The sequence below is a fragment of the Panthera pardus genome, unplaced genomic scaffold (assembly GCF_024362965.1).
Source record: "Panthera pardus isolate Hobbes unplaced genomic scaffold, ASM2436296v1 HiC_scaffold_10, whole genome shotgun sequence".
In the NCBI taxonomy this organism is placed as follows: domain Eukaryota; kingdom Metazoa; phylum Chordata; class Mammalia; order Carnivora; family Felidae; genus Panthera; species Panthera pardus.
The window spans coordinates 239,962-258,940 of record NW_026526655.1 but is presented as its reverse complement, the minus strand read 5'-3'; the positions used below and the strand labels follow the sequence as shown (position 1 = coordinate 258,940).

Below are 18,979 nucleotides of genomic sequence, written 5' to 3'. Positions count from 1 at the left end.
ACAGTCCCAGGTCCAGCCCCCGTCTCCTCCCTGACCCCCAGAGGGACAGGGGATCTACTTGGCCAGTCTCACCAGCCCTGCTGCTGCCAAGCCATCCTAGGCTTTGAGGTCCTTTGGACCTCAGGGGTCTGGGGAGAGCAGGCTGGGTCTTGTCCTGCCAAGGGTTCAGGCCCCAAAGCCCACATGGGTGGTGGGGACACAGCCTGTCTCCCGGGGCGGTGAGGAGGAGCATGCTGGCTGGACCTCCCTGGCAGGCTTGCACTGACCATGGCCCTCGGGGGAGGCCTCCAGCGAGCATTGGGCTTATCCTGACGCCTGCCCTGGGGGGACAGCCAGAGTCAGGGCGAAGTTTCTGGAATAGCTCCTCTGCAGGGGTGCATTAAGAAGGAACTATCTGGGTAGTCTGTTTCCGGGCTCCCCTCCCTGCTGGCTCTGGTCCGTGGCTGTGCAAATAGGTGTTCTTTGGAGCAGTGGCCCAGTCAGGCCGTGTCCCTCCGTTTCTGGGCGGAATGTGCGGTGCCCAGAGCCACCTTCTGGGTTCTGTGGCCGTGGGCCCGTGGGCCGGCAAGGGAAATGGGTTGCAGAGGGTCTGAGGTGGACGGGCAGCAGGGCTGGCCTCAGAAGCAGAGAACTGGCGGCGGGGGTGCTTGGGTGACAATACCCTTGCCCTCGGGTCTGGAGATGCTCCTGACTCAGGCCCGGAGGGCCTGCTCCGTGGACACTGGCAGGAGGCTGGTCAGCAGGCCGAGGTCCTGGCCCCGAGCCCCCTGTCTGGGCTGGCAAAGAGGGTGTGGTCCGTCCATCTCCCCGAGTTCCCAGAGCACGTGCTGAGCACAGAAGCAGGAGCCACGGCCACGCTGCTGGAGGCGGAGCCCTGCACGATGGTCCCTGCCGTGGAGCAGGCCTACAGGGCAGGGTGGGCAGGGGTCCTCTGGCCAGGCAGCCTGGAGGTAACCTCCGGGCCCTCTGGGTGTGGGACCCTAATCCTCTCCCAGCCTTCCCTTGAGTCCTCTTTGTGAGTAGGCCGGAGCCACAGACCCTGCTCTCTAGGAGCCCCGGGCCAGGCCCCATGTGTCAAACATGGTTCCTTCCTCCGGTCCCTGGGGCTGGGGCCATCACTGCCGCAGTGTCCCCTTGCTTTGTGCCCTTCTGCTCCCCAGCCCTAGTCTGAACTGGGGGGTTCAGTGAAGGGCCCTGAGCCTCCCACCTCAGCCCACTCTGCCTGCCTTGATTCAGGGAGCTGGGACCCCAACTGGATGGGGTGCCCTGGGCCCCACCATCTGTAAGTGCAGGGATCGTGGACGTGACTCCCAGACTTCCGGGTGACGACGTCCGAGGTTTAGGCGGCGGGGTGGAAAGGGAGTGTTCCCCTTAGAGGTGAAGCAAGGAGGCCCCCCATGACCCATCAGAGGGAGGGATGTGGAGGCTGCAGGGTGTGTCCAGGTGGGGGATTTGTCCACCACATGCCATCAGAGTCATGACCTTGGGTTACAGGCATAGGTGAGCGGGGGAGGGAGGCAGTGGGGCATCTGGGCCCCATTGGCAGCTGGATAGGCAGCGGGCTGTGCCGTCCAGCCAAGCATGTCTGATGCCGGCGATGCCAGCCTGAGCATCTCTGGGGGCCCACATCCGTGTTGCCCTCTGGGCCTCCTCTGGACAGCCTCGGTGGGTGACACGGTGCTCCTCTGTCCTGGGCCCTCCTCAGGATGGACGCTGGGCCTGGGGGCTGCATCGCGGGCGAGGGGTGGCAGGCCCCCCACTCTGAGACTGGACATCCTCAGTCCTGCCTGTGGGGTCACCCGGCCACAGGGCAGAGGGCACAGGGAGACGTCTGCCCCACACGGGGGCCTCTGTGGGGGCTGGACAGGAAGCCCACCACCTAGATCGGGGCCTCTTGGTCTGCCTGACCTCTGGGCCTCAGAGGGTCAAAGAAAGGGCTCGTGGTCCAGGATCAGCCAGCTCTCCTGCGTTCACAGCCTCCTGATGCAGCTGTGGGGCAGGGTTGTGCCCTGGTGCTGTCCCCTCCCTGCCCTGTGTCCCCAGGTGGCCTTGTCTGTGGCAGCTCTTGAGGGCATCTCCTCTCCCAGAGCCCCGCTGACCTCAGCAGCTCAGAGTTGATTTTGCTTCACCCTCCCGATGGTGTGGTCAGTCCTTGCCCTGTCCTCCTCGGCTCAGCTGCACCTGACAGCCAGCCCCCCATCCTTCATTCTCCTCCCACCCCTGTCGAGTCTTTGCCTCCCTCCCTCTCTGTGGCCTCCCAGCCCCTGGTGGTCAGGCCTTGCCCTGCACCCTTCAGGGCCCTCCTGGGGCTCGTGGCTTAGACTCCAAGTGCCTCCAGTGGTATCATCCCTGGATCCAGTGTCCCTGGGCTCTGCCACCCGGAGCCCAGCCCCAGTCACTGCTCCAGTCACTGCCCGGGCCCAGCAGCCCGGAGCCCGGTCCCAGTCACTGGGCCAGCCGGGCCAGGTCTTCAGGACTGGCAGCTTTGTGGTTTCTCTGGTCACTCAAGGTGCTTCTCATGGGGCTTGGCACAGTGACCTCATCAGCAAGTATCAGAGAATCTGGCCTTGCGAGGGGCAGCCGCTGTGCCCCCGGGGCGCTGGTGAGGCTTAGGGTTACAGAAGCAGTAAATCAGGAGGAAGAGAAATGTTGTTCACAGAGCCTGGAGGTCCCAGCAGGTGGGGAAGAGTGGTCTGGGCACTGAGATGTTCCCATGTGCGGCTCTTCGCACCCCCCACCCCTGTGCTGGAGTGTCCTGGCCCTGTGTCCATGCCGGGGCGCCTTCCCATCTGTGAGTGGACAGACAGCTGCCCTCAGGCAGCCAAAAAGTTTCTTTCCCCGATGGGGGCCTGGGGCCCTGCCAGCTTGGATGAGTGGCACTCTGCAGCTGTAGCCGTGGCTCTTTGCCTGGTTTACCTGCCCCACTGTGGCTCTTCCTGGACAGCGGGCCGGGGAGGGGTGACCCCAGGGAAGCAGAGGAGACCCTGCACTGGGGGACGGCTGGGCATCTCTGGACCAGGCTCAGTGACCAGAGCTCACCTTTCCCTGGGCTCCCTGGTGTGGGGAGGGGGCTGAGGGGAGGAGTGCCCACAGTCTGTCTGGGGCCTGGGGCCTCCTTGAGGCCACGGGGGGGTGGTTCATGGGCTGTCTTGTCCCCATCCAGTGACATCTGTTACCTGGGCTGGGGCTGGGGGCGTTGCACAGGATGTCCCACTGATCACTCCGACTCCCCGCGTGGGCTGTGGTTTTGCAGTGGCCCCACGCCCTTCCCAATGACCTTGGGCTTGGCCACATGGCTCCGCTGGTCAGTGGGATGGGAGGGGCTGGGTTGCAATGGGGGTTGGGGGGTGCGTGAGGTGTGCCCTGGCCTCCTGGGGTCCTCCTGGAAGAGAGCCTGCTGGGGCCCAGGACAAACCCCCCGCCTGAAGCAGCAGGGTGGGCAGACAGCCCCTGGGGCCCATGAGCTCGAGCACAGCCCTTGCTGGGGAGCTGCCGAGTTTCAGGGGTGTTTGACACACATCGGCAAGTTGGAAGTGGAGGGCTATGTTGTCTGTGTTCTGCCTTTTTCGCTTCACCCCCCGCTTTGTGGAAATGACATACTGGGTGCTTGGCTCCCGCGCCCCCACGTGATGCGTCCTCCTGGAGCCCCGTGGACGGTGGACACTGGCCTCATCCTCCCCACCCACTTTAGTCCAGGGCTGTCCTGGGGGTGAGACTCCCTGCCCTCTGAGCTGCAGCCCCTGGGAGCTCCTGTGTGACCGCTGAGCATGGTGGGGAGGTACTCCCGCGGGCACCAGGGGGCGTGGGAGTGTCCTGAGCCCAGCCCCCGCCCACGGCACCCCTCTCCTCCTCCAGGCCCCCGGCCCACCCACCTTATTTCTGTCCTGTCGCACCCACTATGCCAGCCACCGGCCAGGGCAGGGAGGCCGCTGGCCAGCCCGGACCAATCTGGGGACCAGGACTCAGTCCCCAGATTGTGTCTGGGGACCAGTCACAGAAAGGGGGCTGTGTGGGAAGGTGGGTCACGGGCCTGGCTCCGATGCCCAGCCCCTCCCTCGCTGGCCAGCAAGCCACGGAGCGCCACCTCGTGTGCTGTTATGGGGGTTTTGTCCTTTTCTTACGGACTTAACACTCGGTTGAGCACTGCAGACGTTTCCCCTGGTCTGTTTGTCTTTGAAGCTTATTTATTTACTTCCTGGATAAAGAGACAAATTTGCATGCAGTAAAATCCAGTATTTCTATCTAGCATTCCAAGGTCCCCATTCTGAAGTTGTTTTCATCCCAAGACGTAAAAGCTAGTTAGGCTTTCTCCTAGTATAAAGCGAGCTGTGAAGGGGTAGAAGGAGGAGAACAGGTCTTGAATTTGATCCCGTTTCCCAGATCCATCCTGAGAGGGTTCACGGACCCTCAGCCTTCACCTTGTCCACTTCATTCTCAGCTCTGGGTCCAGAGGCCCTTGAAGGTGCCTATGGCTCCCTGGCGACCCGGGGCCGAGGGACCCCTGGGCATGGGGCCGGTGTGAGCAGGTGGGAGCCCTGGGGGGCTGGCCTGGCAGGGAGGCCCACGGAAGGAGCCCTAGACTCCCTGCGCCAGCTGGGCCCCAGGGAAAGTCCGGTTCTTTCTGAGAACTGAAGCTTAAGCTCTCCCGACTTGGGCTGTAGGGCGTGGCCTCACACCTGAGCCAGGTCAGCTCCCGTGGGAGTCAAGTTCATACTCTGCACGTACCGCACCCTGCCCGGTGTCTGTGCCCAGGGGCTGAGGGTTGGCTTCCCTCCGCCTGGACCGCCACCTGCCCACTGCCATTGCGTGGGCCCCAGCCAGCATGCTGTCCCTGCCAGGTGGCACGCAGAGGTAAGTTGGGGTGCGCCGGGGTCGGCACAGAGACACAAAACACGTCTCTAGTCCCTGCATATTCCAGAGACCTGGCAGAAATGAGCTGTTCTGTGTTTGTCTTTAGAAGGAAGTCATATATTGGGCTATTTCTCAAGAATAACTGCCCTGAACTCACTCTTCCTTTCGGGCAGTGCGTGACCCCTCCCTGTCTTCCCAGGCCCGGCGCTGGTCCCGGCCTCTGTGGGGACGTGGGGCTCGGGGCCAAGGGGATGACGGTTTGGTGTCTGGAGTGAAGGCCTGGGTGGGCGGCTGCTGGGGGTCCGGGACCTCCTGGCTTTGTCCTTGTCCCCCCCTTCCCATGGCCAGGCCCCTGTGTGCAGCAGGAACTTCCTGGCGTTGGGGGGAGTTCCAGCCTGAGCCTCTGACACTCCAGGGCCAGATATCCACATGTATGTTTTAAGGTGCTCGCTGGAGGGTCTGAGGCACTTAGAGCAAGGTCCCCTCAGGTGCAGGCACCCGGCCCTGCCGGCTCAGGGTAGTAAGTGCTATGTTTCCCTTTGTATAAACAGAGGGAGTTGTGTTTTTTTGACAGTTCAGGTTCGGAGGGGGGACGGGTGTGTCTGGAAATGCTTTGGATTTTCGTTCTCTGTCTCATCCCACACGCTTTGGGGAAACGCCAGTGCCTCTGGGCGCTCTCCCCATGGGCCCCGGACGTGGGCATGACCAGCTCTTTCCTGGGGTGAGGACAGCGGGTCCCCAGGGGCCAGCTGACACAGGGAAGGTCCAGGTGTCCCCCTCTCCGTGGAGGTGGATGTGGTCACCACCCTGAGGAGGAAGCATGAAGTGGGGACGTCACTCTATCAGCCGGAGGCCATGCCCAGGTCCCACTGGCTGCCCGGCCTCTGGCGCACAGGGAAGGTGAGGGGCCCCAGGGGGAGCCCCCGGGAGCAGGACGCCTGGTGGGACAGCAGGGCAGTGTGTTGTGGTTCCAGGTGGCCGTCCTGGCACAGGTTTGGGCGGCGGCTGTGCTGGGTGTCCCAGGCTTACGGGTCCACTCAAAGCCCCGGGAAGAAGGGGCTGCCTGGGTCACTCGGACACGCTCGCTCGCTGTCTTCGCAGCCTTCGACTTGTTTGCTTTCCTCGGATTGTGCACATGTTCAGAGGCCCCTCTCCGTTCGGCCAGCAGGCTTGGCTGGTTGACGGGTAAACTGAGCCACGGCCCTGGGGACAGAGGGACAGTCCCAGGCAGGCTTGCCTGGGGAGGTACCCTGTGGCCCTGGGCACAGGGAGGGGATAGCCCTGGGCAAGCTTGGCTGAGCGGGTGCCCAGGGGCCCTGGTGGTCGGAGGAGCCGTCTGGAGCAGAGACACGATCTCCCCCTCCAGGGGGCTTGTGGTCTCAGCGAGCGGACTGTGATGGGTTGAGGCACAGACCCTCCTCTTTGGGGCACCCTCTGGCTTGGGTGGCATCCCCAGCGGGGACCCCGGCCCCAGGTGGCACAATCTGCCTGGCAGCTGTTGGGGTGAAAGCCCAGATCTTCCAGGTCCTGCCTCAGAGTTGCTGGGGTGGGGGGGCCTCCTGAAAACCTGTGTTTCTGGTTTGAAGCCCAGCTCTGTTTCTGGGGATCGAGTATCCCCTGGAGTGCCGAGCCTCCGGTCCTGCCTGTGGGGTGTGTGTGTGTGTGTCCCCGTAGGGGGGCTGTGTGACCCTGTGGGGGTTGACCTCGCAGGCAGCTGTGGCTCCAGGTCTTGGGGCCGGTTCTGAGAGTGAGGGGGACGAGGCAGGGGACCTGGGAGTAGTCTGCTGGTGCCCACCTGTGGTGGCCGCGAAGGGGGGATGGAGAGGGTCAGTGGAGCCCGGGGGGAGGGTGCAGCACCTCCTCACCGTGTCTAGAGCGTGCCGCCCCCAGTGTGTGGTCAGGTGGGGTTCGCTCTGTCAGGAGTCACCGGTGCTTTTGGGAAAAGCCTGGCTTATGCCCCAAAGCTGTCGTGGAGCCCTACGGTCTGTCCCCACGTGGTCCGTGTGCTGGCCTGTCTGCAGCCGTCATCCTGACCGAGCGCTGGGTGGGTGTCCTCTGAGCTGGCTGCCGGCCAAGACAAGGTGTCCCCTCCAGGTGTGGCCTCCTGCTGGAGGGCTGGGGACAGTGGCCCTCACGGGTTCCCAGTCCACTAGTGGACCAAGGAATAAACCAGCTGGAAGATGCCGTTCTCAGGGTGAGTCAGGCCCACACCTTCCAGAAGGCACTGTTTGGTGTGGGACTGTTTGGCTTTGTGACGGGGCCACCGTGACCTCTGTGGCTGGTGCCCTGCTGGGCTGTCTGTCCTGGCCTCCAGGCCCGGTCCCCAGCAGGGGTGGGCTGGGAGGAGGGTCGTGTCCTCCCTACACCTGGCCGTGGGAGTGGCTTGGCTCCCAGCCTCCTGGTCTGGCACCCCTTGAGGGCCAGGCCAGGTCTGCCCCAGGGCTTCTCAGAGCCACAGAAACTTCTGGGAGGGACAAACCGGGAGTGCTTTGCGAATTGTCTCGTATTTTCCCAGCATTATGGGCCGCTGGTGCCCTCTGGAGCAGCCATCCGGGAGACACATTTGGCCTCTGCAGTGAAGGTGGTGACCGCCAGCCCTCCCAGGGTCACACCTGGTGGTCGCCCACCCTGCAGGGGCCTGGAGGGCAGGGCTGCGGCCCCACCACCTCCACGGTGCCCCAGTGTATGCGGGCTCAGGTGGCCAGCACAGGAGGCCACCTTTCCCCTGGAGGCCATCCTGGGAGCTCTGGAGGGACCAGAAGGCGAATGCCTGCCCACCCGCTGTTCCTCCCATTTCCCCCCCCACCCCCTCCCCGGGACCCTGGGAGGATCTCACGCCTCTGCTGGTGGGGATGGGCAGTGCCTGCCCTGGGCCACTGAGGCGGCAGGGCTCCTGGGTCTTGCCCCCTGCGGGGCCCCCAAGGCAGACTCTGGGTCCCTGCGGAGGGGGTACTGCAGTGGGGGTGGGGCCTTCACCCCCCCCCCCCCCCCCCGAGGAGGGAAGGTGCAGGCCAGGGTGGGCGAGGCTCCAGCTGTGTGACCGGATGGCCTGTCACGGAGCGTTCTAGTGGCCGGCCCGATGGGCTCTGGGCGTGAGGAGCTGGGACGCTCAGGCTGAGGACGGCTCGGGCACCAGGCCCTGCTGCGGCAGGTTGCTGGGCCAGGGCATGTGCTGTCCTTGTCAACGGGCGATGGACAGGGTGTGGAGGGGCCGGGGGTCGTGCCGTCGTGGGGAGGGGCTCCCCGGGGGCTCCTCGGCCTCAGCGTGCCCGGGAGGGAGTCAGGACAGCACCCGGCTGAGGCGGAGGGGCCGAGTGCCCACCTCCCCACGGCGACGGTGACCCAGGAGCAGCACCAGCAGCCAGGACACACTTCATGGGTCTCTCTGCAAACAGGTGTCGAAACAACCCAGGCGACACCCTCAGGTGTTTTCTGGTCTGGTCTGTCCTGCTCCGTGTTTATTTTAATCTCCTCAGTTTGTTCTTTTCTACCCCACATCTGTCTTATTTTATTCTGTATCTGTTCAATCCTGCTCTCTCTCTCTATCCTAACCCATCCTAACCCGTCCAGTCCCATCCCATCCCACCTGTGGCCATGTTTCTCTGTCATCTTGCGTGACAATGTGGCCTTCTTTTCTTCTTCTAGAAGAAGCCGTTGGGTGGAGGGCGGCCCATGTTATTCGGGAGATGTTGGGTTTGGGTGTGTGGCAGCCCATCCCTGTTGCTTCTTGGTTCTTCTTTGTATGGATGGCTCTGTGCTCTACCCACCCTGGTGTTGATGGTGTCTTCAGCAGAGGAAGCTGTGCCGACCTGGGGGACCTGGGGTGGCCCTGCCCCCCGGCCTTGTGCTGATGCAGCTCCCAGGGGCAGCAGAGCCCAGCCTTTCAGGCCAAGTGCTTGGCTGTGGGCGGGGAGCCCTGAGTAACATCCATCCTGTCCTTGGCCCCCACCGATGAGATGCTCCGACGGTACCTGATGCCCTCAGCTTGTCCTCGTGCCTCCAGTGGTACAAGGGGCTCAATGAGGGCCAGGTGAAAGGTGACGGATGCACCATGAGCAGGGATTTGGCAGGGGGGGCGGCTTTGTGTGACAACCTTGGATCCTGCATGCGAGCCCTGGGTTGGAGCCCCAGATGGGCCGAGGGAGAATGTGTTCTAAGGAAGCCCATTGGGTCCGGAGGCCCAGAGGACAGACGGAGGGCTTTGTGACACTTGACGGTTGTGTGTACAGGTGAGGGGGGAGGGTGCTGGGTCTTTCCAGCCCATTCTCCTGCTTCCCTCGGGCCGTGGGACCACCGAGATGGAACAGAGAGTGTGGCCGGGCAGGGGGCTGGGTGTAGCCCGGGGCCTCCTGTGCATTCTGTGGGGCTGAAAGTCAGCTCCCCGGATTAGGGTCAGTCCTGTTTTTTCTAGATTTTCGCTGAAACTGGCTGACTACTGGATGACCATCAGGCATTTGGTTCTATGTCCTTCTTCAGTCCCACTGAGGCCAGTGTCTGTTTATAAGGAAAGGTCAGCTGGAACGGCAGGTGTGGGTGTGTGTGGGTGTGTGTGTGTGTGTAGGTGTGTGTGTGGGTGTGGGGGGTGTGGGGGAGGGTGGGAACGAGTAATCCGGATGTAAAAAACCCATTTCCGTCAGCCCCCCTGTGAGTCTCCCTCATAGTAAGCAAGCTCGCCAGACCAGAAGCTCCTGAGCTGGAGGTGGGATGTGCGATACTGTTTTTATCCGTGATTTGAGTCTCGTGTTGGTTCTTACCCACGTGCCTGGGACTTCTCCCTGAGGGACCTGGGAGCAGACCCACCTGGGGCTCGGGGGCCTGGGGCCTTGAGCTCTCCCACGGGTGCCCCCCGGCACTGGACCAGGGCCACGTCTGGCAGACGGCCAGACTGGCTCTCGGGCCTCTGCTGCAGGGGTTCTGGTGCCACTTGCTGGGACTCTGTGGCCTCTAAGAGCAAAGCCTGACCGAGAGCCTGCTGGCCCCCCGGATGCCACGGGACACCAGCCTTTCATGTTCCCGAGGCGGGCAGCAGGCCCACCACCTGGATGCTGGGCACTGAGCTCCACCCCAGGCATTCCGAGGCAGGAAGGTTGAGACTCTGGGAGTTGTCCTGTGAGCAGCCCAGGCCAAGCCCCCAAGGAAAGGGAGGTCCACAGAGACCTTTGTGCCTGAGCAGCAGGCACTGGGGGGTGGGGGGGGGATGTAGGAAGCCCCTTTCAGCTAAAGGCACTTGGGAGCACTGTCACGTGGTAATCATTTCCAGCTATATTTATTTGTTCCCACAATTACTGGCTTTCAAAAAAGTTTTTTTTGCCATCTGAACACTTTGAAAATATTTTTAAATAGGTTTTTTTTATCACTTTAAACAGTTTTATTGGCACGTAATTCACATAGCAAACAATTCACCCATTTACCGTCGTGCAGCCACTGGGCTCTCCGTAGAGAACGCACGTCTGTGTGTCGGACACACACACAGGCCACAGAGGGGCTCCCGGCTCCCCATCTGGCGCTTGGCAGCAAATCCCGCCCACCCGCGGCCCTGAGGGTGGGCCACCTGGCACCCTGGCGGCTCCAGAACCGTGACCCGGCGGCCCCCGTGGGCGTTTGGACCACAGGTTCTTTTGGCAAAAGAAGAGCCTCTCTTGAGTGTCCTCTCTGAGGACTGTTTGTTCTAGTCGGACAGCTGTGAGAAACAGGCCAGTTCTTGTCGCCTCAAGGCCAAAGGGGAGAATTTCGAACAGATGGTCAGCGTGTGACAGAGCTTCATTCAGCTCCTCTGCAAGGGACCAGCAAACACACCGTGTTTGCAGAAGGGAGTTTATGTGGCGGCACAGTGGGGTCTGTGAGATCGCCAGAGTAGAGACCAGCCTGGGTAGTGTCCCGTGTGGGCCTTGCCCAGTGGGAGCTAGAGTGTATATGGGCTGTAAAAGCACTGTGGCTTCATCCACACTCAGGTACGAGGGGAACCCCCCACCCCCCGGGAAGGCCTCACGGGTTCCGGAGAAATGGCATGACTGCTGTGCGGGAACCCCAGGGCCCTGGAGCCCTGGGACCACAGTGAGGCCTTCTAGAGCTGGGAAAGCTTGGCGCTTCTTTTGTGGGAAGGGGACAGGGTATGCCAAGAAATGGTCAACACGGGTGTGTGCGCAGTGTGGATGGAGCCAACGACTCTAATTCGGCCGTCTCGCGCGAGACCACACTCCCGGGCGGGAAAGGGGACGCGAGAGGCAGCAGGAAGAGGGTTGTTCAAAAAGCTGCAGCGGACCTGTCAGTGTGAGCTCGTGAGCGATTCTGCCTCGACATGTGCCGTTCTAGCTTTGTCGCCCCTGAAACTACGACCTTCCCTGAGCAGTGAACACCCCAGCCCCCAGATTATGGTCCCTAAAGACCGTCCCTACCAGGGGGACCAGGGTTTCTTGGAGATGGGGTGGCTCCAGGCCCAGGCCGGGAGGCGAGCAGGACAGGGCTGGAGCGTCCTGTGTCCCAGCCAGCACGGATGCAGCGCCAGGGGCACCAGGATTCTGGAATGAAACAGTGGCGCCCAGTAAATGGGCAGCATGGGAGAGAGACTGGAAGTGACAGCCACGATGTACAAAGAATGTTCTTCTTCTAGTGATAAGCACCCAGAAATGGGACTTGGACGAATGTTTCATTTACAGTGGCAAGAAAAACTAGCAAATCAAAATAAATACAACGGGAGGCACAGGACCGACGTCATGAAAACAGCCAGAATGTGTTGAGAGCGTCCAGGTTGACCGTCTGATTGAAGGGTACAGAGCTTGGACATACAGACGGAGGACGGACGGACACAGTGCTTCCCGTGGCGTGGCAGCGTTGTAACGATGTCCCTCTTTCCAAACTTGCACCAACGCACCCCCCCCATCTCCCTTCCTGGGCTTCTGGTGTCCCCCAAGTTCTGCCCTGTCCACTGAGGGCTCCGCTGGGCACCTTTCCGCTCTTGACCCCGGCCGTGTCCTCCCCTTGGGGTCCCCACCCCTCTCCATCTGGGAGGTCACTGATGCGTTTCTTCCCTGTTTGTTCCCTGGCTGGGCCACAGTGATGGCCCTGTGGATGGGGACAGCGTGGCCCTCTGGTTAACGCAGCTCTGGGTCACAGGCCTCTTTTGCATCCTAGCGTGGGGCCCTGGGCGAGGCTTGTGACTTCCCTCTGCCCAGTGGCTACCAGCGATGACCCATGGGGACACCACGGGGTAGAGCACGTCGGGTGCTGGGATAAGGGGATCCGTGGTGCCTACAGGATAAATTGCTGGTCACAACCTGGCTGGGCAAAGGCCCTGTGCATTTTAATCCAGAGTTCCCAAGAGGCGGTGCCAGTCAGGACACCAGTGACAGGGAGGGAGGGACAGCCTTGGGCTCTCCACACCTGCCACGTTTAAATGTCGCCCGTTTGGAATTTATTCTCATCCGTGGGGTGAGGGAAATCCGGCATAAGCCTTTTCCAGAGCTAGCTAGCCAGCTGCTCACGCCATCCACCGCTGCCTCCCTCCCTCCCCTCCCTGGAAAGCTCCCTCACCCCCCACCCCTCCCCTGGGCTCCTGTCCTGCACTAACACCAAGGAGCTTCAGAGAGAGTGGTTTTCTATGCCTTGCAGTGGAGACCCCGTGTCCCTTATAATTACTGCTTAGAATGTTCCTGGCTATTACTGTATGACTTGCTTCCCTTTGAACTCTAGAATTGACTTATTATTAAAGATTCTCTTCTGGGAATTATGTTAAACTTTGAGCGTGTTTGATGATGCGGAAATCTGGTCACCTCCTTTGTCCCAGGATGGGGGTGTGCCGGCCACTGCCGAGCGGGGGTGAGGGCCTCCTCTTTGCTCCTGTTTCAGCCTCGGGGCCAGGGGGCCCTGACTGGTGGGCCACGCGTGGATATAGCCACTTCTCCTCCAAGGAGTGCAGTGCCCGCCCCCCCCCCCGCCCCCGTTCCCAGCTTGTCACACCCCTGTGTACCCTGTGGAGCTTTATGTGAAAGCCCCAGTCTGAGCAGGAAGTTCCTCCCTGTGTGCTCTCCAGATGCTAAGCTCGTTGAGTCCAGATGTGGCACCCAGTTCCCTCATGACCTGTGAGCTGACCTCCTTCAAGGCCGAGGGCCCACACGGCAGAGCCCCCTCCCCCCGCGCCCCCTCTGGCCACCGCCACGCCCTCCACTTCCCCTGCTCAGAGGCCTTTTGGGTACTGGCTACCCCTCCAGGGAGCCCCTGGGACAGTCTGCTGACCCAGGCACAACCTGTTGGGGACACTCAGGCCCCCCAGTTAGGCTCCAGGAAGAGACCCCCTCTGTCTTTTTCCTTTCAAGCCCGGGGAAGTATGAGGCTCAGCCTCTGAGCACAGGTCTTGTCCAAGGGGAGGCCTGGGGAGCTAGCTCCCTTGTGTACAGGGAAGCGGGTGGGTGGGGAGCGCACTCTGGGGGAAGGCTGAGGAGCTGGGAACAGCCTGGAAGGACGGCTGTGAAATCTTCCCGGCCACATCTGCAGACAGGGGCCAGGCAGCCGCCTGTCCTGGAGTCGAGGATCTGGGCTGGGCGGCTCCTCCCGGCTCGCCCCTCTTGGAGTTCAGAGTCCCAAGCTCTGTGCTGTCGTTGGCAAAGCCCAGGAGGGGACACCGGGGTCCTCTCTCCGACAGGTCAGGGCACGGAGCTAATCTAGTCAGTCACCACTAAACCGCGTGTGTCTCCCATCAGACGGCCGGGCCACAGGCCGGGCGTGACGGGCAGAGCTCGGAAGAGGCTGCAGCCCCTCTTGGTGGCTCTGAAAGGAGCCTGACTCTGGCTGTCTCGGGTGGAAGGAGAGACCCCGGCCTCTCCCTGCCTTAGCTCCTGTCCGCAAGGTGCCGTCCCCGTCGAGTGAGGAGGTCCAGGCTGTTTTCGGCTGTGCAGACACAGCGGGACAGCTCGCTATCAACTGCGGCTGAAAATACCTCGATGCAAATGGACATTTCTAGTGCACAGGGGCTGAAAGCATTAACAGGCACCAGAACGGGCATTTATCGGTCTGATGTCAGGAACATGATTGCAGACCAGGGCCCGGTGAGGCCCTGAAGACGGTTTTCCCGCCACGTTGCTGCACGCCTACGGGTGGCCGGCCGCAGCTCTGTGTCCGGGGCCACCTGGGTCGTGAATTCTGTATGCAGAACCTGACGTCAAGTGCTGTCACCTGAGTGCTGCGGTGAACAGAGGCCTGACTTCCGGGTGGCTCTGGGCCACCTTGCTGCTGGCCTGGCCACCTGGGTCCTTGGCCACTAGCCAGGTCACGTACTTCCTCCAGAGATGTGTCTGCCTCCGAAGGCAAGCCCAGCTTGGGCCCAGGCTGCAGCCCACCGTTCCCAGAGATTTACAGAAATATAGCCGTATAGACACCCACCACCTTCTCCCTGTCCCCCCACTACAGAGGCTGTAAACACCGAGGAATGCTTTCTCAGCAACCCCTTGCAACTGGAGGTGACCATGTGACTGAATTTTGGCCAACAAGGTGGAGGTGGAATTTTGCTAGGGGCTTTAAGAAGGTGTCTGCCTCTACCATGGCTGGCCCTGCCCCTTCTCCCTTCTTGCTGATCCAAATGTTGATGTGATGTCTGGAGCTTGGCAGCCATATTGTGACCATGAGGCTACAAGCCGGGAGAGGGAGAGATGTCAACATCCTCAATGTGGTGGGGCTAAGTCTGCCAGAAGCAGCAGCCTCCCCTCTCCAGACTTCTGGATCGGTGAGGAGAATCCACCATTGTTTTCTGACTGGGGCGCTAAGTTATATGGCATTTTTATCCTGATGTGCAGATGTGTGTCACAGCCCCAGCAATTCCTGACTCCTTTTCCAGCCACGGGCTGGCATCTCTGCTTGGGTGTCCCAGCACATTTCATATGCAACAGATTTGCTCCCCCCACCTTCCAAACGTGTCCCTGCCCCGCTGCTCTCTCTCTCCTCCATCCCACGCCGCTCTTCTCTTGTGGGGCCTCTCCCCTCCCCCCAGTGGTGGAAAATCAGGACGTCCCACCTCTCAGACCCTCTCTTGATGCGCCCGTGGGGGTGCGAGCTCAGGGGTCTATGGCAGGCCAGACTCCCAAGGATCCCTGCTGAGGGCTCATCAGCTGGCCCCTCTCGCTGCCCCCCTCCCCAGCTTCTCCTGGCTTCTGAGCAGCGGAAGGGTGCAGTACGGGGCCAAGAGGGGGTAGAGTTTGATGATTCAGGCCCTTCCTGGGTCTCAGCCCCCACCCCAGAGGCCCCATGGGGTGGGCGCAGGTAGGTACTCGATAGGAGCTGATACACGGATGACAGGGGTGGGGGGTGGAGGGGGTGGTGCCGGCCCCGCCCATGCCCCTGAGGGGGGCTGAAGGGCTCGCTCTGCCCCACAGGTGCTTCCAGGCCATTCTCCTTCTGGCCCTGATCGTGTTCCTGCTGGCTGGCTTCCTGCACAGGGACATCAGGCTGTTCGCACCGTGAGTTCTGTGTTGGGTGCCCCATGGTTCGGACACTGCCCCCTCCCAGAGTCGTGCCTGAGACCCCAGGCTGTCCACCTCTGGGTGGCATCCAGCACTGGCTGGTGACCATTCCTTTCAGGGATCCTATAGCCCTCTGGAGCCCTCCCAGTGTCTCCTGTGGACAGTGAGCTGCCCAGCCTCTGGGGAGGGCTCGGGGAGGACGGGGGCGGGCCTGGGTGTCGGGCAGAGCCGCTGTGTGCAGAGGGTGACCAGGTGCTGGGAGGCAGGGCCAGGGCCCGCGGTAGGTCTGGGACGGCCAGGCCCCTGTCCCCCTGCCTGCCAGTGGTTCGTCCTCTGTGAAGCCAGGTCCTCAGGGGTGGTCACCCAGGTCCAGGGCTGGCCACTGGGAGGTCTTGTGGCTCCAGGCCTCTTCTCCCTGACCCTACCACCTCTGGTTGGATCTCCCCAAGGGGCACCCAAGCTGCCCGGGTCTCTGCTGGCCCCCGCATTGTACCCAGGGCTGGCACATATTCTGGATCCCGTCTGCCCCCCTCCCCCACTATCCTGGGTTATTCTTACCGGTCACGCACTCGGGCACGGAAGGTGCCCGCTCTCCAGGCTGGTCACAGCTGGGAGGTGCTGTCATGGGATCACGAGAGAGGCCACCAGTGTCCATTCTGGCCCTGCAGTCAGGCTGGCCGGTCCAGGCATGAAGGGTCAGCCAAGAAATGCTGGGTGTGGTGTCCAGTCCACAGGGCCAGAGCCATGCTGGGTGCCCTGAGAACCAAAGAGAAAGTTGGGAGGCAAAAGAAAGGGTGCCAGGGCCTGGGGACTGAGCTGTGGGATGTGGGGGGACAGATGATGTGGCACTTAGGGAGCAGTCAGGTCCGTGCCAGTGGGCCCTCTGGGGTTGCAGGGTTGGGGTCTCTGGTGGGTGGGGGGCACAGGTTTTGGTGTTGCTGTAGGGAAAGTGTGGGTTAGGGGATCTTGGGTTAGGGACAGCTCGGTGGTGGATGGTCTGAGGGTCTCCAGGTTGTGGGGTTGGGGGTCTCTCTGGGCGGGGGGCCCGTGGGCCCTCCCTGGTTGACATTGGCTGTGCTCTCCTCCCAGCCTGCTCGGGGGCCAGGCCGAGGGGCCACCCATCATCAACGTCATGTTCCTCAAGACGCACAAGACCGCCAGCAGCACGGTGCTCAACATCCTCTTCCGCTTTGCGGAGACGCACAACCTGTCGGTGGCGCTACCCGCCGGCTCTCGCTTTCACCTGGGCTACCCCTGGCTCTTCCTGGCGCGCTACGTGGAGGGCCTGGAGCCCCCCGGCCCGCAGCGGCATTTCAACATCATGTGCAACCACCTGAGGTTCAACCTGCCGGAGGTGCGGGGCGTGCGGAGGAGGGCAGAGGTGCAGGGGGTGAGACGCAGCCCCAGGCACTTTGTGGCTTTGAGGTGTGACCATGGGGTGGGGGGTGGGGGTGGCCTGCACGCTGGAGAGACTAAGGCTCTGGGTGTGCGTGCGTGCGGACCTCGCCGGAGCCTCACACGGGGCCGGACGAGGCCTGCCACACACCTTGCTCCCCTCCCCTGCTGACGGGTGCCTGCAATTGCTTTTGGAGTCGGATGTGGGCACCCTGGTGGCCTGCCGCCCTCTCCATCTGCGTCTCTGGACTCCCACTCTTGGTCCCCAAACCCACCGACCTCTCCCTCCCCAGGACCTTTGCACCTGCTGCCCCCTTTTGAGGGGGCACTCTTCACAGCTCCTCCTCCGGGTATTTAAAAATGTTTTCTTAAGGTTTATCTTTGAGAGAGGGAGAGAGAAAGGCAGAGTGTGAGCAGGGGAGGGGCAGAGAGACAGGGAGACACAGAATCGGAAGCAGGTTCCAGGCTCCCAGCTGTCAGCACAGAGCCCGACGTGGGGCTCGAACTCAGGAGCCATGAGATCATGGCCTGAGCCGATGTCGGACGCTCAACCCACCGAGAGCCACCCAGGCACCCCTCGGATCTCCGTTTAAAGGTCGTCACTTCCTCCCGCCGGCTTCCCTGACCTGCCTTCGGAAGGCTTAGCGGGGGGGGGGGGGGGGGGGGGGGGGACAAGGAGAGGGGGCGGGGCCCCCGTCGAGGTCTTTCGGATCCTTCTGGACAACGGCGGCCGGCGGAGGGTGCGGGCAGGGGAGCGAGGCGGCCCCGGGTGCCCCGGCAGAGGAGTCACCAGCCCTTCCCGTCATGTCTCCAAACAGGTGCAGAAGGTCATGCCCAACGACACTTTCTACTTCTCCATCCTCAGAAACCCCGTCTTCCAGCTGGAGTCCGCCTTCGCCTACTACAGGAAAGACGTGCCCGCCTTCCGGGCGGCGGGCAGCCTGGACGCCTTCCTGGCCGCCCCGCGCACCTACTACCACCGCGGCGCGGGCCTGCGCAACGCCCCCGCCCGGAACGGCATGTGGTTCGACCTGGGCTTCGACAACGACGCGCCGGCCGACGAGGCGTACGTGCGCGCGCGCCTCGCCGACGTGGAGCGGCGCTTCCAGCTGGTGCTCATCGCCGAGCACTTGGACGAGTCCCTGGTGCTGCTGCGCCACCTGCTGCGCTGGCGGCTGGACGACGTGGTGGCCTTCCCGCTCAACTCGCGCAGCCCGCGCAGCGTCGCCGGCCTGTCGCCCGAGGCCCGCGCGCGCGCCCGGCGCTGGTGCGCCCTCGACTGGCGCCTCTACGAGCACTTCAACCGCACCCTGTGGGCCCGCGTGCGCGCCGAGCTGGGCCCGCGGCGCCTGCGCTCCGAGGTGGCGCGGCTGCGGGCGCGGCGGCGGGAGCTGGCGGCGCGGTGCCTGCAGGACGGCGAGGCCAAGAGCCGGTCGCAGATCACCGACCGCCGGCTGCGCCCCTACCAGTCGGGCGTGGCCGAGATCATGGGCTACAACCTCCGGCGGGACCTGGACAACCAGACGCGGCAGATGTGCCGGAGGATGGTGACGCCCGAGCTCCAGTACATGGCCCACCTGTACGCCCGCCAGTTCCCGGGGAAGCCCCCCAAGAACATCCCCTTCCTGGAGGACTAGAGGGACGGGGTCGGGCCCCCCGTGTGACTGCAGCCCCCTACTGTCATGGCGGGGAGGCCGTGGCACCAGTTCATGCGGGGGCGGGGCGGGGGGGGGGGAGGGGGAGCTCCCGCAGCAGCCCCTCTTTAGGGTGAAGACCCCTGTGAAGGCACCCACCCGGGATCCATCCTCCTGGAGGGGCCTTTTCGGTGAGGGCCCCGATCTCGGACAGTAGGGACACCTGGTCTGAGGGCATGAACCTGTTCGACAGAATCCGCTCGCATGTTTAATTAGACGTCAGTACACCGCCCCACGAAGGAACACACAGGGACACGCGGCCCATCAGAGCGCATGCCAGCACGGCCGGGGGAAGGAACCACTGGACACGTGAACCATCAGAACTGGAACTCAGAGAGCCCAGAGGGGCTTGGGCAGCAGGGCCATGGGTCCCTGAGGGAGCCCAGAGTGGCTCCCTGAACTTGCCGGTCACAGAGACACTTGTGCGGCACTTGGATAACAGGCCCAGGAAACTGGTATGAGGCAGCGAGTCTGGAATGTTCAGCTTCCCATCTCTTTGGCTGTATGAGGTTTCTTTCCAGCTGAAGAATGGCTTCAGGTCGAGAAATGTGCAAACTGTGTATAAGACGCGTGGTTTGGCCGGAGCACGAG

At 62.6% G+C, this 18,979-nt stretch overlaps 1 protein-coding gene across 2 annotated transcripts; it reads left to right on the top strand.

The window, feature by feature from the left end:
• The first annotated feature begins 3,654 nt into the window (after positions 1 to 3,654).
• On the top strand, positions 3,655 to 18,419 carry GAL3ST2 (galactose-3-O-sulfotransferase 2). Of its 2 annotated transcripts, XM_019445272.2 has the most exons (4): positions 3,655 to 4,851; positions 15,213 to 15,296; positions 16,389 to 16,653; positions 17,513 to 18,419. In XM_019445272.2, exons 1-4 carry the CDS (start codon positions 4,823 to 4,825, stop codon positions 18,329 to 18,331), a joined length of 1,197 nt encoding a protein of 398 aa, XP_019300817.2. In that variant the 5' UTR covers positions 3,655 to 4,822; the 3' UTR covers positions 18,332 to 18,419. The 2 variants fall into 2 exon arrangements, with proteins under 2 accessions (XP_019300817.2, XP_053758429.1); XM_053902454.1 differs by lacking the exon at positions 3,655 to 4,851 and having other exon boundaries at positions 13,294 to 15,296.
• Positions 18,420 to 18,979: the final 560 nt, after the last annotated feature.